The 22,642-nt window shown below is 51.4% G+C and overlaps 1 protein-coding gene across 1 annotated transcript in view; it reads right to left on the bottom strand.

The window, feature by feature from the left end:
• MOB3C (MOB kinase activator 3C) overlaps positions 1–22,404 on the bottom strand; it is a 52,247-nt gene extending 29,843 nt beyond the window's left edge. Inside the window, exons 1-2 of the mRNA XM_074961795.1 lie at positions 22,219–22,404; positions 7,127–7,635 (exon numbers count right to left, since the gene is read on the bottom strand). Of these exons, the coding sequence (XP_074817896.1) occupies positions 7,127–7,544 (418 nt within the window). The 5' untranslated portion in view covers positions 7,545–7,635; positions 22,219–22,404. The remainder of the gene's footprint in view (positions 1–7,126; positions 7,636–22,218) is intronic.
• Between the last annotated feature and the right edge of the window lie 238 nt (positions 22,405–22,642).

The raw sequence follows: 22,642 nt of genomic DNA, 5'->3' as shown, positions 1-22,642 counted from the left end.
CCAGGATGGTGGCACCAACCATTCTGCATTCACTTTAGGTGGAAGTGCTGGCCCAGGGCACAGCTGCTGGGCAACCCACGGCCAGGTGTCCCTTGTCCCCCTCGTCAAGATCTTGCTCATGGTTGGGAAGCTTGGCCCGATGGGAGCTTTCCCTGGGCGCTCAGCGGGCTGGGCTGGACCTGTACCATCCTGTCCCGAGCACGGGGCAGCGCGGCGATGCAGAGCAGAGAAGGAGTTGGGAGTCCAAGTCACAATTCCTCCCCTGCTGCCCCTTGGAGAGGGAGTAAGTTACTTCCTCCCTTTTAATGGAGCAGCTCATCCCCCCGCCATGCACCCTGGCCAGGGACGAAGGGCCAGTGGTGGGGCTTGGGCCCTTCACAATCCATGCCCGCCATCCCAGTCACTCACAGGGACCTGTATGAGATACATAACTCCTGCTCCCCACTCTCAAGGCTGGAGTCTCAGTCTCAGCAGAGCCGAGCTGGGGTGGGGAAGGGGAAAAGACCTTAGTTCCCTGCCTGGCCAAGGGAGGGCTGCGACCGTCTAACCCAATGTATTTGCACCTGCAAATCCAGGGCCAGGTTCGGCTACCCTCACTGATGCTGAACAGACCCGTTCCTTCATGGGAGCCAGTGGGACGGCTCAGAGTGAGGGCCTAAGGGTATCAAAATCTGGCCCTTTGAAACTATGGGGCTGCAACAGAGACTCAGAGTCCGAGCTCCCCAACGACCCGTCCTATCTGCTACAGTGCTAACAAACATTAACGGCCAGATCCTGCACTAGGGTATATCCTCCGCAGAAGCCAAAGCAGCTCTGCAGATGTACATCAGCTGAGTACCCAGCCCTAAAAACCAAAGGAGTCAATGACACCATGAGCCAACCATCCGCGCTAATTTCCATCTGATTTCCCAGAGCCAGGAGGAGCGATTTTCCACCCCCAGCTGCACAAAGTGCCTTGGTTTGTGGAGTAGCAAATCTCTTTCCCTGCCTGTCAATACAGCTGGCCGACTAACCCTGCTGAACTGTGCCCCGGCTCTGCGTTTGTGATTTTTGGAGGACTCAGACGGCCGAGGAGAACCGCAAACAACATAAGGGAGTTCAGGCAACGCTTGGCTTTTCTCAGTAAAGGTTGGTTTGTCAGCAGTCAGTCAGCCCTTGCCAGAGAGCAGAAGAGATTGCTTGCCCTTGGGGAGTTCGATTGCACATGGCAATATCACGCGAGGGGGGAAGCACGCGAGACCCACATGAGAGAGAATGAGACACCAACACCCACCTCCTCTAGGCAGTATCAGATTCAGGTCAGAGTGTTGCCTGAGTGAGTAAAATACATAAGGACAGGGCCCCGACCATAACACTGCCACAGGAATCGTATGACATGTCAAATATTCGTGGGACTCCACTGTTCGGCTGCCCTGGGGCGGAGTCCAGAGAGGAATTTCTGGAGCGGGACTTAATTCTCTGTAGCCAGCAATTCATGGGATGAGTTTTGCCCTTCTGTCTGCACGTGATTTACCCTCAAACAGACGCTGCTCTACACCTTCCTTGTCCTGAATCACAGGAACATTTTACAGTCTGGGGGCCATTTGCAAACTATTCACTCTATGTGTTAAGAAGCAAGAAGAAGAAGGGGGGAAGGAGGGGGAAGTGCACCCAGTTCTGGGAAGGTGAGCGGAGAATGGGGGACCCTGGTATTGCGGAATGGGGCATATCGAACCCCTGGTATGGAGAGAGGGAGGAAGGTAGACACAAACAGCCCCTCTCAGTGGAGGAAAGAGGGTAATAAGGGCTCACTCAGCACCCCTGCTGGGAAAGGGACTGGAGACCATGGTTATGCACACACAGCCGCTGGTATGGGGGGGTGGGGAGAATGGAGGTACCTCCACAAGGAGCGGGAGTCCTATAATAGACAGCTCATTAACGCAGCAGAAAAAAAACCACCTGTAACCAGACCCACTGGTGGAGAGCTGATGCTAGATGAATTCAGACTAGGAATCAGGTGCAAATGTTTAAGAGTGAGGGGAATTAACCATTGTAACCACTCACCTAGGGCTGTGAGGGGTTCTCCCTCACTTGAATTCTTTAAATCAAAACTGGATTTCTTTCTGGAAGCTCTGCTATAGCTCTGTCAGGCCCCAGGTGTCTCAACTCCCAACATGGACCCGGATTTCATCACACTCCAGCCCTCCACTGGCAGCTGAGATAGCAGCTGGGACTGGGGCCCATGAAGCCCAACCAGAGCACAAGCCCCACCCCTCTGATTGGGCAAGCTCCTGAGTGGGCTGCAGCCCCTATTTAAGCCAGAGGAGGAAATAGGTAGTCATCTGTACCATTGGGCTTCACTCTGCCATGGACCACTGGTCTGGTGTTTGCCTGATCTTGCCTTCTGATCAGACCTCCTGGTGTCTGGAGTCTTGGTAACTGACTCATGATCCCTGCCCTCTGGTTCGTCTCTCAGTTCTGATCTCCTGGTGTTCCAACCAGGCCTGATTTCTGGTAATCGGCTCCTGGACCCTCAGCCCGCATCTAATGCTGACCCCGAAGCCAGACTGCCAACCCCCTGGCCCTGATATGCTCCAACAGAAGTGATGGGCTTGATGCAGGCATTTTTTCAGATTTTATGGCCTGTGTGATAGAGGAGGCCAAGGTAGACGATCATAATTGTCCCTCCTGGCTTTTAACACCTCTGAATTCTGCAGATTTCCCCTGCCCCACGTCTTCCCTTCACACCACCTTGATCCATTCCCAGTGTATCCCTCAGGCTGCCCTACAAGGTCTGGTTCTTTGTAGACCACATTGAGCATCTTCTTTTGCTTATGTGCTTTCATTCCCTCGACTGGCTCCAATGCCTTGTCGCTCTCACCCAAACTCGTTCTATTGTTGAGTTCATAAAATGAAAGAGCCCTCATCAGAAACAAATAAATGTGGCATTTCCCTTTTGGCCAGGCAGCTCCATCTTCTGCAATGCCAAAGCTACAAAGTAATTAACCTCAGCTTGTCAGAGTCATTAATTGGGGAAGTATTGACAATGGCGTGTGACGAAAGGCTCCAGCCTTTCAACGTATGTCTACTCTGCAATTAGACACCTGCTGCTGGCCCATGCTAGCTGACTCAGGCTTGCGGGGCTTGAGCTAAGGGGCTGTTTAATTGCAGTGTAGACAGCATAGATCCACCTCGCAGGGCTCAATGGATACGGACCCATATTCTCTTACTATCAGCCAGAAAGAACGCCCACAAACCGCCACCCGTCAGTTCCACGTTGCTGTTTGTGAGACTCAGGAGCGGGGTTCTGAGCATGAGAACATTCTGCTTGTTCCTGGAGGTCCATCAATAATGGCTTTCTCTGAACCCCAGTGGGTTTCTGCAGAATGGCATGTGTTTCTATGGCAATGACTAGGACACAGTGGTGCAGGTGAAAAATAGCTGGCAACTGGACAACTGAAAAAAACCCAGAAACAGCCCAGTACAGAGGGGTTCTAGGATGACTGTCATGGGAAAAGTTTTTTTTTTTTTTTGCTTCCCAAAAGAAGTGGTCATCAAATGTTTCATTAGGGTTTTCTCGACCAGCTATTGTCAGAATTGGCCAATTCATCTAGATCGAACTGTTTTGTGGAGACAGTTTGACAAAGCTGGGGCAGAACGTAGACAGGGCTCCTCCAGAGCCCCATCTGCCAGGCAGGGTTCTGTCGGTTGACCCATCTGGCTCCTCAGTAGCCCGCCTGATAGAACGACAGGGAGCTAAGACCACAGGAGCCTGGCCACTCAGGTTCATTGCTCCCCCTACGTTTCCAGCATCTGTGGCTGTAGGGAAGCAGCCAGGTGGGCTGCCCTAGGATTGGGAACTCCAGGGCTGGGAACCCCAGGGCTTTGCCTTTCCACTGAGAATTTTTACATTTTTGACTTTCATTCTGAATCAGAACAAAACCGAATTTTTAAACTATCAAGATCACCCACAAAACTAAATGACCAGCTGTAACCTGCCTTGCAAGAGACCCCCTCTGGCCCAACCCCCTCCTGCACTCCCGAAATAAAAAACAAGAACCTGAAACTACCCTGCCGCCCCACAACCAAGCAGAGTTTTAGCCCCAGAAAGAGAGATGTGCAAGAGACTCCATGTAGTCCATTAGAGACTTCACTGCTGCTACCAATCTCACGTGGAAGGCACTCAGTTACTGTGGTGATGACAAACAAAAGCTAGCATGATATTTTGTGATTAAAGAAGAGCTAGAGAGCCCAGCTGAAGGTTTGCAATAATGCAGGCCTAAAGTTAGCCTCCTAAATCCATATTTAGGCATCTAAATAAGCAGCCTGGTTTTTCAAAGGGCACAGCACATCCCAGGGCTGGAAGGAACTGCTGGCTGATCTGCACTTCTGAAAGTCAGGTTACCTGTTTATGCCAGAGACTGGGATGTAAGGAGTCAGGCTCACGGCTGGAGAAGAAGTCAGTAGCCAGGATTAGGAGACCAGTGTCAGAGCCAGGTTACCTGGAGTAAGGCAAGGCTGGATCCAGAGCGGGAGCAAGGCTGAGAACAAGCAGACATGGTAGCTACCACCACAGTGGGGGAATGCTTCGAGCAGCCATTAGCCTAATGTTGCTGTTGGGCTTAAGAACACACCTGTTGGCATGTGTGGCAGGTATCAAAGGGCAGGCCGTGGCCCTGCCCATGCTCCGCCCAGAGGCCCTGCCCCCTCCCCCCCCCACAAGCCTCAGCTCTGGCCAGGAGCTGGGGCTTGGCTGGCAGCCAGGGGCGGCTCGGGTGAGCCAGTGGCCCAGGCTGCTGCTCCAGCTGGCCAGCTGCTCAGGGGGTCGTGCTGCTGCTCATGCCAGCTGATGGCCTGGCTGGTGGTAGGGTTGCCAACCCTCCTGGTTTTGCCAAGAGTCTCCCGGAATCAGGCCCTATCTCTCAGAGGCTACTGAAGCCAAACTGGGAGATTTTAGGCCGCTAACTGTCTGGCGGTGCAGCGGGGCTAAGATAGGTTCCTTGCCTGCCCTGGCCCCACACCACTTGCAGAACGTCCCTGCAGCCCCTGCAGGGAGGCTAAGAGTCTATGCGCGCTGCCCACACCCCGAGTGCCAACTCCGCTGTTCCCATTGGCTGGAAACTGCGGCCAATGGGAGCTGTGGGGGCGGTGCCTGAAGGCAGGGGCAGCACGTAGAGCTCCATGGCCCCCCCCAGGGGCCACAGGGCCGGGAGCAGCGTGTGGAGGGGGCAGCGTGTGGAGCCCCCTGGCCCTGCTTACCTCGGGCAGCTCCCGGGCAGGGGCGCAGTGGGGCTAAGGCAGCTCCTGGCCAATGGGAGCTGTGGAGTCGGCACTCGGAGTGTGGGCAGCACACAAGGCATGGATGTGCCAGCCACTTCTAGGAGCAGCGTGGGGCCAGGGCAGGCAGGGAGCTCAATAATCCTGCACTGGTCTTTTCCATCCCAGATTCCTATGGCTTTCCCACCAAGATAACTAAAATAGGAACCCTCAACTGCAGTGACTTGATTCAGATTCACAAGCCCATGCCCCTCTGGAAAGCAGTAATGTCAAGGAAGACTCGCCAAGGGCTGTGTTTCACTGGAAGGATGATCACTATGTCTTAAGATTCTTAAAACTTCCTTTGAGGAGGACCAAAAAAATAAAAAAAAATAAATAAAAAAAAGAAATAAAAAAAATCACGCATTGCTCATTTCATCAGAAAAGGAACCGCTTGCAAGAGCGCCATGTGGGCTTAGCAGCTGGGTTCAGTACAACTGCACCATGAAGAGGACCGACTGCTATCTAGGGGGAAGTTTATGGAATCCGGGTGCTCCATGAAGACACTGAAAACAGCGAGAGCCATCTGTATGGAAACAGGATTGCTGGTATGTGTCTGTCAGACCGAATAACGAATCGCCGACACCAATTGGCAAACCCAGTAGACTCCAATCCCTGATCTCCCCAAAGAAGGCAAATGAACCTGATTAGCATATGTGATATTATCACCATAGTTACCCACAGGGGTAACGAGGATTAAATCTGCAGGATGGGCAATAAAGAGGCTTAGTTTAAAAACTTTTCCCCTCTGGGAACTGGGTTAGGTTATAAGAACAACTGTTTGTGGTGGGCCACATCCTATTCTCCTGGTGGAGATTTGTCCTCATTGAAAAAGCCACATGTCCTTGTAGGCCACAGGTAGGCCTAGGAGTGGAATAGCAGGGCATGCCATAGGTCTGGGGTGGAGTGCATTGCCACAGCTATGTACAGGATACTTGAGTAGCACCAGTCCACACATCCTGCCTGGCTCTAACGAGTGCTAAGAGTCCCCCACTTCCACAAAGCACCATATGTAGGGGGGAAAGAACTCCGATTGGAAGTTCATAGTGTCACTTCATTAAGCTGGTTGCAGGACAAAGCTGGCGTATTTTCCTCGCCTTTCCAATGAGTGTTAAAAAGAAAATGCAAAACTTCAATAGAGAAAATAATTATCCATGGAAACATGCTACTGGTGATGTGCTGGATTCTCCATCCCCTGGAGTTTATACAACATCATGGCAGGATGATTGGCTAAAAGATATGTTGCGGTTTAAGACTGAGCTTGATAAGTTTATGGAGGGGATGGTATGATGAGGTTGCCTACAAAACCAGATAGCCTATACTGTATCTCCAATAGCTGATGAGGGGGAAGAATTCTTTCCCAGGTATCTCACTGGTGGGTCTTGCCCACATGCTCAGGGTCTACCTGATCACCAAAGTTGGGACCAGGAAGGAATTTTCTCTCAGGTCTGATTGGCAGAGATGCTGGGGGGTTTTCGCTTTCCTCTGCAGCATGGGGCACGGGTCACTTTCAGGTTTAAACTAGTGTAAATGGTGGATTCTCTGTAGCTTGAAGTCTTTAAATCATGAGTTGAGGAGTTCAGTAACTCAGCCAGAGATGGGGTCTATTACAGGAATGGGTGGGTGAGGTTCTGTGGCCTGTGATGTGCAGGAGGTCAGACTAGATGATCATGATGGTCCCTTCTGGCCTTAAAATCTATGAGGCACCACAAGCTGTTGGGGGTGGATGTGGGAATCCCTGGGTAAAGTTCTCTGGCCTGTGTTACGCAGAAGGCTAGACGAGTTGATCACAGTAGTTGCTGTCTGAATGTAAGAACTACAGTCCACTTACCTATCCTGGTAGGAAAGATGTCCTCATTGTTAATGAGCATCTCGATCCATTCCATCAGCATACACATGTACTGGGGTGCTGAGAGCTTGGTCGGCCTCTTGTATTTGTGATCATCCTGCCACCTGTATTCATATTTGAGCCCACCAGACATGATCGGGCAGCTCTTCTCGGTGCAGAACTCCGACATCGTCCCATAGATAAGGTTTATCCTGTTGAAGAAGTCAACCACGTGCACCGCTATCCAGTCATTGATATTCTCCCCAGGAGGCAGTTGGACCACAGTCTTCAAATCCAGCCCAGATTTGAGAGAGGCCTGGGCTTTCTTGTACAGCTCAAACCGCTGGGTGCCAGGTTCGAATTTCTTACGGGGACGAAAGGTTTTGTCTTTGTTGAAAACTTGATTGAGGCACAAAGCCATTCTGGGCTGGGGTGGCCAGGTTTAAAAAGGCAGCGGCACGTCCCAAGGCAGACTCCTAGCCTGGAAGCGTCAGGGTGGACATCGTGGGTTTCTGAAAGGAAAATAGACAGAAATATTGAACCCGTTATTTATGACACCAACTGTAACTGGCTCTCCCTTACTAAAGCTGCTCATGATGAATTGGTGGCACGTTCAAGAGACTAGATGGTCTTGTAGCTAAGGTACTGGATGTAAACTGAGGGAATCTGGGTTCAATTCCTGGCTCTACCCAGACTCCTTGTGTGACCATGACCTCAGTTTCTCTATCTGCAAAACGGAGATAACGGAAGGATTATTGTTTTGTCTATTTAGATGGCGAGGTCTTGGAGGCAGGGATGTATTTATAGCGCATAGGGCAACGGGAACCCTGAGGCGTCTCGGTGCTGCCATAATGCAAATGGTGATAAATGTTTTGCTGGTGCTACCACGGCTGGCCGGGTGGGAAGCCTTGCGTGTGAAAGATGGAGGCACCTTATGTTGAAAGCCTCTTCATAAAGCAATATCCCTTGAGTAACAGCATGATCGTTACAGGGAAAGGCTCTGCTCACACCAGTATCTCAAGGGCAGCTGCTCTAAAGCAAAATAAAAAGCAGTATCAGAAGCGTTCAAGGCAGCTTTCCTCCCTCCCCCTCCCCTGTCCAGTCATCGCTCAAATGGCTTGGTGTTGATTTCCTTTTTGGGCACACGGGAAGTCGTCCCCCTCCCCCCCAGCCCCTAGAGCTTCCCAGCTCATAAAAGTGCTCCCTGTGACCTGCCCCTGCAGCCAGCCTGGCAATTGCCCCAGGGCACTGAAGTGAGTACGGGTACCTGGCCAGTCACACTGCTCTATTATTTAGCAGGAGTTTGTGTTCTGTTTCTTAAAGCCCCTTAGGCCCAAATCCCATGTACAATTGTGTCCTGAGGGAAGTACCGTTTGGGTGTCACACGGTAGAAAAGGATTAACTCCCCTATCCATACAGCCGAAACACAATGCAAACTAGTCACACACAGTCTATCTCCTCTCGCCACCTTGCTGGATTGCATCAGCCGCCATCTGCACCTTGCTTTAAAATAATAAAGCCGTGTCAGGTCTGACACTAGCTTTGGCAGCTAGTTCTGCACCCTTGAATCAGTGACTCCTGATCTATCCAGGATAACCCCCTGGCCATCCCATCCAGGAGTCATCTGGAGGTCACCCTGATCACTACCGTGAATTGTGGGATTACTGGCCATTCAATAAACTGCTAATTATGCCCCGAGTTGCCTTCCTGAATTTACTACCACAGAAGCAGAGGGTCTGTGTATCTCCTGGACTCAGACTATGAACTGAAATCTCTGCATTGTTTTCAAAGAGCCAAAGGGCTCGCCAAACATCACCGATCAGCTAAAATACATTTTGCATCGTCCTACAGTTCCCAGCATTAATGCTTTTAAGCACATGAGATCGGGGCTCCATTGTACTGGATGCTGCATGTCATGGAATATCAGGGCTGGAAAGGACCTCGGGTCATCTAATCCAACCCCCTGCTCAAAGCAGGACCAGTCCCCAGTTTTTGCCCCAGATCCCTAAATGGCTCCCTCAAGGCTTGAACTCACAACCCTAGGTTTAGCAGGCCAATGCTCAAACCACTGAGCTATCCCTCCCACCCCCGAAAAAAAATTTTTTTCCTCTTTTTTTGGTGGTCTAATATTTTAATAATTCATGTCCACCAAGTGAGAGACCGTCTTTACCCTGAAAAGCTTGCCAACTACTTTGATAAGTCAGAGCAAGGGTGGGAGAGGAACGAGGGGCAACAGAAAGGGGAAGTAACTTGCCCAAGGTCTCAAGCAGAAGGGACGAGAGCCCAGGCCACCTGAACTCCAATCCAGTACCCTGTTCACCTGTCACAACAACAACGGCCACAGACAGACACACAGGTCCTTCCATCCCACAGGGTCCGATACGGTGCTTTGCAGACTCAATTACAAGGTACACTGGACTCACTTCAGCCGCTAGAGAAGAGAAAATGCCTCTTGGGTGGAGCTCCGCGGGTACTTTAGAGCACACAGCAGCAATAGACAGAGTATGGCAAGAAGTCAATAGAGTCGGGGTGGTGAGGGCAAATTATCCAGACATCAGAGTATTAAATTTTGTCCCTCAGGAACAACTGGAGACAAGAGCTGGTTGTTGTGGCTGCTCATCTTTTCATTGTGGATGCCCTGTGCCTCCCTGTCTGAACAGCTGCCTGCTGTTGCATGAAAGCAAGGGTGAAATTCACCCCGCACAGAGGGCAGCGCAAGATCCTCAGTTCCCACTGGGGCACAGGGATTTTCTTGCCCCTCTGGCCAGGGGTGGCTTTTGCTCCAAATGAGAGGGCAAACACTGCTCTCAGCCTAGCGGGGCGTCTTCCACTGATGCCAGCGAGAACTGCACCTGTGGGCTAAGGGTGCTGGAACAAGGGGGACCAGGAGCCATAGCTCCATCACTTTTTACCAGCTCTGAAGGTAAGCAACGGGGGGGGAGGGGCAGAGATAAGCGAGCAGGGGGTGGGGTCGTGGGGGAAGAGGTGGTGCGAGGGCAGGGCTTCGGGGGAAAAGGGACGTGGGGGGTGGGGCCACGGTTCAGGTGCCCTACCCCCCTTTTAGGGAGCTTTGGTCACTCCTGCTGTGGACTAGAGAGCAGACGTTGCCACTTAGCATGGGAAACAGGGCTCAAGCCCTCTGAGGCTGTATTCAGTGCCACTCTAGGGCAGTGCTGGGGCGGGGGGAAGCGGGGGCATCTGGGAGCGGTAGCAGGCCTTCTTGTTGGCTACGGCTCCAAGTCACTCTAGCAGCATCACGGCTTCCTGCCTAGCAGCACAGAAGGGCCTGAGAGGGAGGTTGGTGGTTCGTAACGCAAAGCATCCACCCAGTTACTGAGCCTGGAACTACTGCCGGATAAAGAATGAGCCTTATCTTGTATCTTCCTGCCTGGCTGTCACATTTTCAAGGCCCACCCTGCTGATACCGATAAGCTTTCCATGACTGCAAGTTTTCTGGACATTTAGGATTACATCTACTTCCAAAATAGACCGCCTGGGGCCCCCCCATCCAGCAAAGTGCTGAAGCTCGCACTTAACTTGAAGCATGCAACTTACTGGACTCCTATTGACTTCAACAGAGCTATTCACATGTTTAAAGTGAAGTAGGTCCTTCAATACTTTCACTAGATCAGTGCCTTAAATATAATTGGCACACACACACACACACACACTACTATTCGGGCATTGGTAGTGACTCCGTAGTTAAGGTTGCATCGAGATTTGCACTTAAAATAGGACTCAAAGTCCCTCATGCTACATAACATGCACCCGTGTCTGGAGCTTGGTCACCATTGCATAACACCTTGGGCCAGAGCCTCGGCTTGGTTAAATTAGCATCTCTCCACTAAAAGTCACATACTCATTGAGTTTAAGGCCAGAAGGGATCCTGAAGATCAGATAGTCCAGCGGTTTTCAACCTTTTTTTCATTTGCGGACTCCTGAAAAATTTCAAGCGGAGGTGCAGACCCCTTTGGAAATCTTAGACGCAGGCTGTGGACCCTCAGGGGGCTGCGGACCACCGGTTGAAAACCACTGCTCTAGCCTGACTTCTTGTAGGACACAGCCCAGAAAATTTCACCCCAGACCTATTTTATCTATCTTAGAGTTTTACCCTGCCGCATGTCACCATAGCATTTGAGCAACTTCCATGTAAAATCCAATAGCAATAACAAAGTCCCTAGTGGGCTTCCTGGAGCCTCTGGCACGTCTCCCACGCCAGGTAAAGACTCTGCTTGTGGTAGGGTTTTTTCCCTGCGTGGAGTGAAGGGCTGGGATATCAGGGGTGTTCGACTTGGGAGCGTCCCTTGTGGTGGGAAGGCTTTCTTTCAAGTCCATGAGTAGGTCCGTCTACACGGCGAACAGGAGGGGTAAATTCCAGCTCGAGGAGTCATACTCACGCTAGGCCTGATTGAGCTAGCGTGCTAAAAAAATAGAAGTGTAGCTGCAGCAGTGTAAGCAGCCTCGTTGCTCGGAGTACATCCTTGTGGTCTCAGATCGGCTTGTACTCGGCGCGGCCAGCCCCTTCCACCACTCGCCCCGCCGTGGCTACGCTCTTGTTTTCAGCACGAGCCAGGAAGCGCCGAAGGGGGGCTCGGCAAGAGCGTTTTGGAACCTCTGCCATAAAGCCTGGCACATAAAAAGTGAAAACCTGTGATCCATGAATAGAGGCTTTTAAATCCCTGTTCTGCCAATTGTTAACGGGTTTATTTGTACATCTATATTCTACGGCTCTTTCCAACTCATTTGTACTCAATGGGAAGTGACTCTCTTCTCCAATAACCAGCTCCCAGGACATATTTCATCATACAAACTTATTCTACTGTATCACTTTCTTGTTATCATACACACTGATCTCTTCAATCATTAGGCAAATGGAGGCGGATTTCCTTTTTGGATATTTATTGTCTTACTAAAACCCAATTAAAATCAATGAAGCTATTAAGCATCTGCTCTGTGTTTTCTTACAGTGTCTCTGTGAAAGATATACATGAACTGGTGCACCGGAACAATCTGATTTCCTGTGCTCAAGTCCTTTAGTTAATCTGCTACAAAGGCAGCACGTACCTGCCTGGTCATTACATTCCAGTCTACCCCGAATGCACTCAGCACCTACATGAGCTGTTTGCCATGGTTTTGCTTCGTGAGCCGTTGTCGGCACTGCTGCCAAATTGCACAGGCCTTGTAAATCCTTACAGGAATTTGGAAGAAAACAGATCTTCAGAAAAAGTAGAGGCAGAACGTTCCCCGTCAAAGCCAAGTCAGTCTGAAGAGCCACAAACCCACAAAAAAAGCCAGGTCACTCCTCAATCTCCCTCAAGAGTCGGCAGTTTAGGATCAGCACAAATCTTGGATGGGGAGGGTAAAACACAAAGCTAAGAGCCCAGGGGGTGAAATCCTGGCCCCACTGAACTGAGGGGAGTTTTGCCCTCCACAGCAATGAGGCCAGGGATTGCTGCCTTGCAGTCTAATCACCACTCTGGTTCTTGTGGGTAAGGCACTGAAATGGGACTTTAATTCCTGGCTCTGATACAGACTCCCTGCATGACCCTGGGCAAGTCACTTTGCCCCTCTGTGCCTCAGTTTCCCTGATTACAGAATGGAGATGGTGATCCTTTTGGACCTCACAGGGGCGTTAGGAGTGCTTGCAGTGGAAGCTGCAATACAAGTACAAAGTATTATTATTCATAGGGGGCTGACACTCTCAGCTATGGTTTCACACAAAGGCCTGGAAATCAATTGCATTACTTCAACAGACTGAGGGGAGGAAACCTGCAGTTAAAAGTGTAGGTTAAAAAAGTGTGGATGATGTTCCAGCCCTGCCCATGTGCTCAGGACTTCTCCATATAAACAGCAGGAAGATGGCCAAGTCTCAGGGCATTCTAGGAGGGCTCAGGGAGGAAGAGTCTGGCCTCCAAATATCAGTACATGCTGCAGCAGCTTCTTACGTGGCTAGCAGGAGCTGCAATGCAGTAAGCTCAGACAGCCGCCTCACACCGTTAGACACACTCCCCCGATCTCTCCCACCTCTTCATTTAATGCATCCTGGAGCAACACAGTGGCCTATGGGGGCACATTTTTGCTTTTAATTTTCACATTACAAAACAACCTCCTTCCCAAAGCATCAAATCTGCAGGGGGAAGAACAAGCAGCAGCTACAGTCTGTTCCATTACAGCAGGTGCCTACAAACCCTATCAAGGATACAGCTGAAATAAATCTCAGCCTCTGGAAGTCTAAAGCCCAGGCCTACAGGAAAGGGGACTTGGGGTCATTCTCTTGCTTTCTAGTCCCGATTTGCTGCTGCATTTGGGCAAGTCACTCTGCCGGCCTTAGTTTAATTCTTCTCTATCTTTCCAGGGTGCTTGGTGATGCACCACTGATCTGCGATCCTGTATAGGGGCACTCACCTCTTGAGCACCGCCAAGTGGCAGGGTGCAGTACTGCCTTCCTTTTCTCACCCCTGGTGCCACCTGCAGGCTGCTGGCCGCCCTCAAGGCCTTCAGTGGCTTGGCCCTCCAGCTGAATCACAAAGTCTGAATGACCCTTCCAGGGTATTAAAGAGTCTAGTAAATAAACAGCCTATTTGCCCTCGCTGAGGTCCTCAGCTGCAGCTCTGGGCCCTTTAAATTTAGCCCTTTGTTCAGAGTCCCAAATAAGCCCCATCCCCTTTGTGGGGTTTATGCCAGTGGGTGGTGGCAGAACCTGGCTCATTCACTGCTCTGGGTTCCAGTCCAGGGACCCTATGCACAGTAGCCACATACTGCCCTCTCCAATCTGTCACTGCTGTTTCCTTGGGCTTCTTCCAACCAGGGCCTTTATCTCCAGCCCTAGGTCAGGGCCAGCATCTTCAGATTCCTCTCTCTGCAATCCCAGCTGGGCAGGTTCAGCCAGCCATGAACTCCATCTATTGTCAGGCTCCTGCGGTCAGAGAGAGACTCCCTCCTTCTCTCCTCCAATCCTAGCCAGTGACTGCTCCACTAACCCCCAGGCAGCTCCTTTTATCCGGGTCAGCAGGGCCCTGATTGGCTGTTGCTAGCCCCTCTAGCCCTGGAAGGACCAGGTCTCTGTGGTTTTCCAAGTGGCTGCTCCGGAGAGTCCTATCTAGGCAAGCCTCAAGGACCCACCTTCGCTGCTCTTTTCTTCTCAGCTCACTGCTTCTTGGGGAATCATGTGGTAGGACCTTGGGGCTCCCAGCAGGGAACCACAAAGGGCTAACACACTCCACCACAGATCTGTAGACAGGCAGGTGAAAAGCACTATACAAGTATTCTTTTCTTTATAAGAATGTACTTAGGTATTTCTCTGGGAGGCCCAGAACTCATCCCTGCTGAGCAATGTCAGCCCTGCCAATTGCACATGGTATAAGCTGTGATGCCACCCAGGGGTTGAATCACGGCACGAACGGGGAACTGATCGGAAACCACGGGCTTTCGTTAATTTGTCCTAGTGACCAGGAGACCCATTGCAAAACAAAGATGCTGAGTCATGAATCAGTTCTCTCTCAGCTGTTGTTTAATCACTGGTGATATTCCCGGGCATACAAGGACATGCACTGGAGTAGACCAATAACCCTTCAACCTTTGGCCCAGTTATAGCACTGGCAGAGAGGAACCAATGCACCCCATGGTGCAGACGGACAGAGCTGCTGTTTGTCCCAATCGGTCTTTCCCTTGCTTGAAACCGTGGCTTTTTACAATGTAGCCAGTCTGCATAGGGATTTGCCCGGTCTAACGTACTTATATGGCCCCTGTTACCACAGTATCGGAGCACCTCATGATCTGCAATGCATTTATCCTCACAACACGCCGGTGCAGTAAGGAAGTGCATTATGCCCATTTTATGGATGGAAAACAGAGGCACAGGGTGTCTAAGTGAGTTGCCCAAGAAGCCTGTGGCCAACCAGGAGACTGAACCCAGGTCTAGCACCCTAACCCCTGCACAGTGCCCCTCCATACATAAGAAGTGTCACACTGTGTCAGACCATGGTCCATCTAGCCTGTACCAGCTGACAGCAGCCTGTACCAGCACTTCAGGGGGAGTGTACAGAAAGGGCATGTATGCAGTGATCCACTTGTGGCTTCCGGTAGTCAGAGGGTTCGATCGTCTCGACCATTCCTTCCGCTGGTGAGACCTTACTACAGCACTTGCTATTAGTTCCTTGCTGAGGGGTTGGGAGAAACCACCCATTTTGTGTTGCGTGGCTTAGCCAGGTTCCATGGTCCAATGGTTGTTTCATTTCATGGAAATCAGTCCACTAGAGGCACCGAAAGGCCACAGAGCCACTCAAATCAACCCCGAGAACCTAAACTTCAGGATGGCATCATCCTCCCTCCTGTAGAGACCAGGGACACTTGCACCCTGGATTTTGGGCCCGTTGCTAACTGGATTGCAGTGAATTAGAACTAGCATTGCAATAGCATCTAGAGGCCCCATCGTGCCAGGCACTGTACGTACACATAGTGAGAGAGTGTCCCTGCCCCCAGAGAGCTTACAATCTATATAGCCAGCAGACAGGAAGGAAAACTGAGGCACGGGGCAGGAACGTGACTTGTCTGAGGTCACCCAGCAGGCCCGTGGTAAAGCCAGGAATAGAACCCAGGTCTCCTGACTCCCAGCCCAGTGCCTGACCAATCAGCCTGTCCTGTAGTCTCCCAGGCATTCATAGCACCAGCTCCGTCCAGTTTCCCAGCCCTCACGAGCAGCACAGCTGCAGCGTCCTCGCCCCAGCATCAGGATGGACGGAAGCAGATGTGGGATGCCAACAAGTGGCCGTCCCTGCCGGAGCTCCGGCTGCCTTTCCTGCTGCGCTGCCCCCATTGTGAGCGGGGCCCTTCCTGTCCCGGGTGGGCCTGTCCCGGCAGCCGCATCTCACAATCGCCTCTGGAGGCAGGAAGTTGGAGAGCGACGGCTCCCTCCCCCTCCCCACAGTGGTCCATTCACCAGCCAGGGTCCCGGATTCATTTGCCAGCGAGCTGCAGGAGAAAGGCTTCATTATTGGAGACGAAGGAAGCAAGGGGGAGCCCTGTTCCTGTACCTGCTGGGTCAGGCACGAATATAAGCTCCAGCATTGACTTGGCTGCCAATTTCAGCACCAGCTGCACTGTGCTCGTTCCTCTGGGCACATGGCCTTGTCTACACTGAGAGGAGGCACCGGATTAGCTTAAACTGGTTTAATTAAACCAGGGAAAATCCAGGTCGGTTTAACACTGGTTTAATTGGTCCAGTCTGTGCCTGTAAATTTACCACCTAAGCCAATGCTCAAGCCAGGGCTAAGCCAAAATAGCTGTCCACATGCAGAGCTGTAACTCACAGCCTGTCTCCACGAGCAAGTTAAAGAGAGAGTTATACTGAGAGAAAAGTGCTTTACACTGGTATCGCCCTGCCTGTTCGGAAAGGGGAATAAGCCACGCTAGCAGAAGCACCTTTATAGCGGTATAACGGTGTCCACACTAGGGGTTGTACTGGTATAACTATCTTGGTTAAAATAATCATGCCCCTGTCTGCTATAGTTATATGCATACAACACTGAAGAAACGTAGGGCTTCTCTTAATAGTTTTCCAAGAACAGGTTCCTTTGTGCCTCAGAAAGACAAGCATTACTGGTGCGAGGGTTAGCGCTTTTCAGATGCAGACTGCCAATGCTCCAGGCCAGTCCCGTCAGCTCCATTGCACAGATGGGGAAACTGAGGCACAGGTGGGGGTTGCATGAGTTGTCCAAAGTCACACAGCACCTCAGCAGCAGGGAGTCAGGAGACCTGGACTGGTGTTCCTGGCTGTGTTTCTCTGTGATCCGGGGCAGTCACTGCACCTCTTGATGCCTGTTTCCTCTCCCATTCTTTGTCTGTCTTGTCTATTTAGATTGTAAACTCTTTGAGGCATGGGCTTTCTCTTACTATGTGTATGTACAGCACCCAACACAATGGGGTCCTGGCTGATTTACCTTGGAATAGAACCCAGCTCTCTCCTGACTCCCAGTTCAGCACCTACTCACTAGATCACACTGCCACAGCCAAACACAAAATGAATATTTCTCCAGGGTCAGATGCGGAAGGAAGCCACAACTAAAACGGCACCCACAGCCCATCTGGCTAAGTTTCAGTTCCCCTAGTCATCAGTCCGGCTTCAGAGACCTCCCAATATGCACAGAAATCTTTAAACGTGAGAAGTCCAGCCAGCGTATGGTATAAGGTGCAGGGCACAGGGGTAATCAAACAATCAAACAATCGAGCGTCACCTCCACTTTGTTACACAGGTACACTTAAAAGAGGAAAGGAAAGTCGCACGAATAGGGAAAGTGATAAACTGAGGGCTGTGGCAAGAGATAGGCTGGGGAGCTCCTGAGTTCTCATCCAAGTGCCCAGATACCAAGGTGATGGGCACAGTATGAGAACAGAACAGAATCCCAGCTCCGACTCTGATTTTCTCAGGCACTTGGGCAAGTCACACCCTCCCTGGCTCAGTTTCCCCATTTTTAGAACTAGGGTATATATGGTGCATCCGTCTCCTTGCTCAGTTTTGCTGTGCTTAGATTGAAAGCTCCTCAAGACAAGGACTGGGCTTCCTTGTCTGTTGAAAAGCGTTTAGGCCCAGATCCTCAAATATACTGTAGTTCTAGAAATGGGGAAACTGAGCCAGGGAGGGTGTGACTTGCCCAGATGCCTGGAAGTTAGCCACATAAATATCTTTTAGGATCTGGGCCTTCATACATTGTGGGTGCTACCAGAAAGAATTAATAAGTAAGTATTATTTATAGACCATGAGAAAGAAAACTCAGAGCACTGAGTGACCAAAACTAAAAGATCAGCCAGGAAAATGTATCCATCTGCTCATCGGCTGAGAACACAGCGTGGTACTTGATCTACAATTAAATGCAGTGCTGAGAGGCTGTTTGAAACCTTTAATTAATTAAGTCCCCTCTCGCATGCCAGTGGTCAGACGCTTACACAAGCATCTGGCTCCGGTAACCTCAAACAGCCACTGAGCAGCACGATCCAAATTTTAAAGCAGCAGAACAGCTGCTCTCACACTGGGATGGAGCGAGGCATTTAACATCCTAACACCATCCTAATGGATGGCTCTGACATGCCGCCAGCTCCTAAGGAGATGCTCAGCCAGGGGCGGGTCACAGATCGCAGGCCTTCAAATCCATGCACGACTTTTTGGTGGGGGTAAAAATCCATCTTTAGGAAATGCAGGGCCCCAGTTTGAAGCAAGGGGCCCCATGCCCGCTTGCATTTTTGAACCCGGGGTTGGAAGGCAAGCAACCAACGTTTGCGGGCCTCTCTGCAAAATGTGAGTGTCCCTCCAAACATCAAGGCCTGGATCAACCTGTCTGTTGGAGGCTGCCTGAATCTGCGCAGAGCCTGAGTTTACAACAAACTGGTTTGCATGCCCCTGCAATGCTGCCCTCTAGTGGACAGACTTGGTCCTACCCCCTTCCCAACTCTACACCCCTGCCCAGCTCATGAGTGTACCAGATCTCTCTACCAGCCTTGTGAAGAGTTACCTTTTTAGTTCACTGACGTTTGGGTTTTGGGAGTTGACAGTCACCAATTTCCTCTCTCATGTCACATGCATGTGGTTTGTGGGTGACCTTGGGGCCTGTGTAGCTGCAAAAACATCCAAACATGGCAATGCCTCTCAGAGCCTGAGTCAACTGACTTGGGTTTGCATGGCTTGTCCTATGGGGTTAAAAATAACAGAGCAGACGTTCCCGCTTGAGTTTCAGAGCCCGGGCTCCAGCCATAGGTGCTGACTCCGTGGGTGCGCCACAGCTCAAGCATCCATGGAAAAAAAACAGGGGGCCCTCAGCACCCACCATCCACAGCTGTTTGGCGGGGCCCCGGGACTGGCTACCCATCAGCGAGCGGCTTGGATGATGGGGAGGGGGAGCGGAGAGGAGCGAGCGGTGGGCGGGCGGGGGGAGGGGGTGGAGCGAGGGTGGGGCCTCGGGGCAGAGCGGGGGTGGAGCCCCCACAGAGAAAAAGAAAAGAAAAGTCAGTGCCCTTGACTCCAGCCCAAACATTGCTATTTTTAGCCCCGTAGCGCGAGACCCGCGAGCCTGAGTCCGTCGACCGAGGCTCTGAGACTCGCTGGGGTGGGTTTTGTTTTTTCTCCCATGTGAGCATACCCGAAGCGGCTGCGCACTGCAACCTCCAGCTAGGCAGACTCTGCGTGACAAAATAAAGAGGCCCGTAGTACTACTCCGAGCTGTCTCAGTGGCTGACTGAAGTTTGACTGCAAGAGTCTTCGGTTCAATCTCACCCTTGAGGGAACTCCTCTCTTCCCTCACCAGTAAAAGAGGAAAGTCCCCCTGCTGACGCATTACTTCGATAGCAGACAAGCACTGGCGAAGCCAGCGAGGAAGCTGCTAGCTGAAGCTTAAAAGGGATAATCGCGAGATATTTCGATGGGATATTAACCTCTCCAGCCAGCTGCCCCGTCAGCCACCTGCACCTGTATTAATGATTATTAGCTGGGTTCTGATCCCGCATGCACGTTTGCACACGCCACTGCAGTCAATGGGACAAGGAGACTTAAAGTTAAGCATGCACATAAGCATTTGCAGGCTGGGAGCCTCGTTACTGGTGTAGTGCAACCCTGATCCAAAGAGCCGTATGTTTGGAAATAGATCGGAAGTCCCCTAGGGCTCTGCAACATCATGCCCAAGTCAGCCATTTGCGCCCTGTCCTTGTACAGCCTTTGAGTTTAACCAAATCTAAGGGGACTTGAAAGTATTCTATTTAAAAATGGTCACTTGACCACAATGGTCCCCAAACAGGGCTGGTTTCTCTTCACTTCCTGCTGAAGCCAGACTCCGGCTGCATTGCCTTGGAGGAACGGGGTTATTGGCCGCAGATCCCAGATGCCGTCGCAAATGATGGAAAATTCCAGGAGACGTTCCAAGACAATTGCTGGGAGCGGGAGCTTGCTGGCCGGGGCATGAAGGCCAAAGCGAACTAGCCTGGGAGAGGAAGATCCAAAGAGGAGCCCCAGCTGATACATCCGATGAAGTGAGCTGTAGCTCACGAAAGCTTATGCTCAAATAAATTTGTTATTCTCTAAGGTGCCACAAGTCCTCCTTTTCTTTTTGCGAATACAGACTAACACGGCTGCTACTCTGAAAGCTGAGAGAAGATGATCTCCAAGGAGCGCAGAGCAACATTTACCTGCTCGATGTCATGGGAATCTGCCTGTGGGTCCCAGGAAGGGAACTTCCCGCACAAACAGGAAGAACGGGGCTGGAACAGACGCAGCCGTTCAGAGGCAGCACCAATCAACATAGCAACTAGGCACCAAAACCCAAGTCGGGAATCACCCTTCTGGCTGCTGCAATCAGGACACACACTGGGAAGTTGCAGCCAGGAGAGCGGTGCCCAGGTTACTCCTGTGGCTGTTCCCCGCTCAGGACTTGGAACCCCCCTTCTGTCCCCTAGTGCACAACCCTACAACCGAGCCAAGCAGATTTCTGCTTCCAGACCGTTGCCCCCTACCTGGTTTTGTTCACTGCCCGCTTCACCCTGCGCACTGCCAGGCAGTCCCCATCTGCTGCTTCCACGCCCACTGCCTGGTACCACCCAGCCCTCCTGCCACTCCCTCCACTGTCACATCTGCCTGCCCCACAATCCCCCTGCCCCAAGCTGGTGTTACCGGCTGGCCCATCACTCTGCCCAGTGCTAGCCCACTGAGTGCCTGGCATCACGTACCTTGGCTACTGCTACTCCAACACCCTCTTAGAATTCGCCTCTGATCATGCCTCCTTTTAGTGTTTGTTCCCCAAGGAACACGGAGACAGCTTCAGTCTATTTAGCCCACCCATCATAGTACAATCCACATCTTTCTCCTCCCCACACTTCTGTGAGGTAGGGTGGCACTGTTATCCGGGAACAGAGGCACAGAGAGGCTAAGTGACTGGCCCAAGGTCACATGGGGAGTCTGTGGCAGAGGAGGGAACTGAACCCAGGTCAGAGGCCAATGCCTTCACCACCGGGCCAGCCTTCCTCCCACTAGACCGATCCTCTTACTTGGAAAGCAGAAGGGAGGTGTAGCTCCCTGGCCAGTGTGTGTTACACATCCCACTCTGTGTCTGATCCACAGAGGACATGGGTCTTCCACAGCTGCCAGCTAGGAGATTTGGGGTCTGATCCAACACCTGTGTAAATCAGTAGAGACTCATGCTCCTAGCTCTAGAGGGACCAGGTTCAGTCCTGAGTAACAGTCGCTACAGAGGCACAACCCCAAAAGGCCTGGGCTCAGTGGCTCCTGCTGCCTGTTCGGAGCATGGGAGCCACACAGCTCCCATGTGAGGGTCAGACATGATACCAAAAACACCACACACCAACCCGCTACAACTCATCTTCTGATCAAACCCAGGCTCCTCCCGAACTCCATGCTCTCACTCCAACATGTATGGGGACCAGATTCCAGGACATGCAATGGCCTCACTCAAGCCACTAGCTATGGGACATTTAACTGCAAAACACGACAAACCATACTCCCAGACCCTGGTCAGTTTCCTCAGCATAGTCTTACAGTGGCAATTGGCCACCATCCAAACTCTGCTAAGCACAGAATACTGCTTCCAAACTTTGGCTGGTTTGGCTCCTCATCTGCTCCAGGAAGTGACATTTACTCCGCTCATCGGCTCAAAAGCCACATTCATTCCCCCTCTGCTATGGCTGGCCCCTCACGCTCGCCCCGGATGTCACAAAATATGGGGTCACTAAATATTTACAAAAGCGGCGAAGAGTCCTGTGCCACAGATCCAGACTAACACGGCTACCCCTCTGATACTAAACATTTACAAGCGCACCAGCTGAGCCAACCCTAGTTTGCAGCATCCAGCTCCTGAAATGCCCCCTCCCCCGCCCCCTAAAATGTACCCTCTGCAACTTCATTGCTGGGGTCTGAAGTTGGGGAAATCAATCCACTTGGCTGCATTTGCTTTTGTTCCCAGTGGGACTGTGACACACAACAGGCTAGCAGGGAAAGCATGAGGTTGGAGTTGGAGGGGGCTTTACTGGGAGACAGTTATTCTCAGAGCAAGCCAGAAACTTCTTAAGGAAAGTTTAAAAACAAAACAAAACCAGACACTCACCTAACTCCAGAACTGATCTGAATTAGAGACCAAATCCCTCTCGAGTGTATGGAAAGGTCAGCTAGCTAGATCCTGCGGCTTCCTTCTGGGCTCCCTCGGTTTAGCTATGAGATCCCAGGGTCAGGGAAAAACTCACACACGCACCAACCCTTGCTGGGGTTTTCATTAAAGAAACTCTGCCTGATCTTTCCTGCCCCCCCCAACCCAGTGATGTCATATCCTGAGTGTGTCCAGAAGTACAGCTGCCTTAGCAATAACTGACTCAAAAAAGAACCCGTAGCTCACCCTGCCCCCTACGCCTCAATCTCTCTGTCTCCTGCTTCCACTCTGTGGTATGCAGCGTAGCTGTAGCCAAGTTGGTCCCAGGATATTAGACAGACAAATGGATGAGGTAGTAACTTCTTTTGGACCAACTTCTGTTGAT

Source organism: Natator depressus, chromosome 8 (assembly GCF_965152275.1).
Source record: "Natator depressus isolate rNatDep1 chromosome 8, rNatDep2.hap1, whole genome shotgun sequence".
NCBI lineage: Eukaryota > Metazoa > Chordata > Testudines > Cheloniidae > Natator > Natator depressus.
The sequence above is the reverse complement of the archived record's forward strand: the minus strand, read 5'-3'. Positions and strand labels throughout refer to the sequence as shown.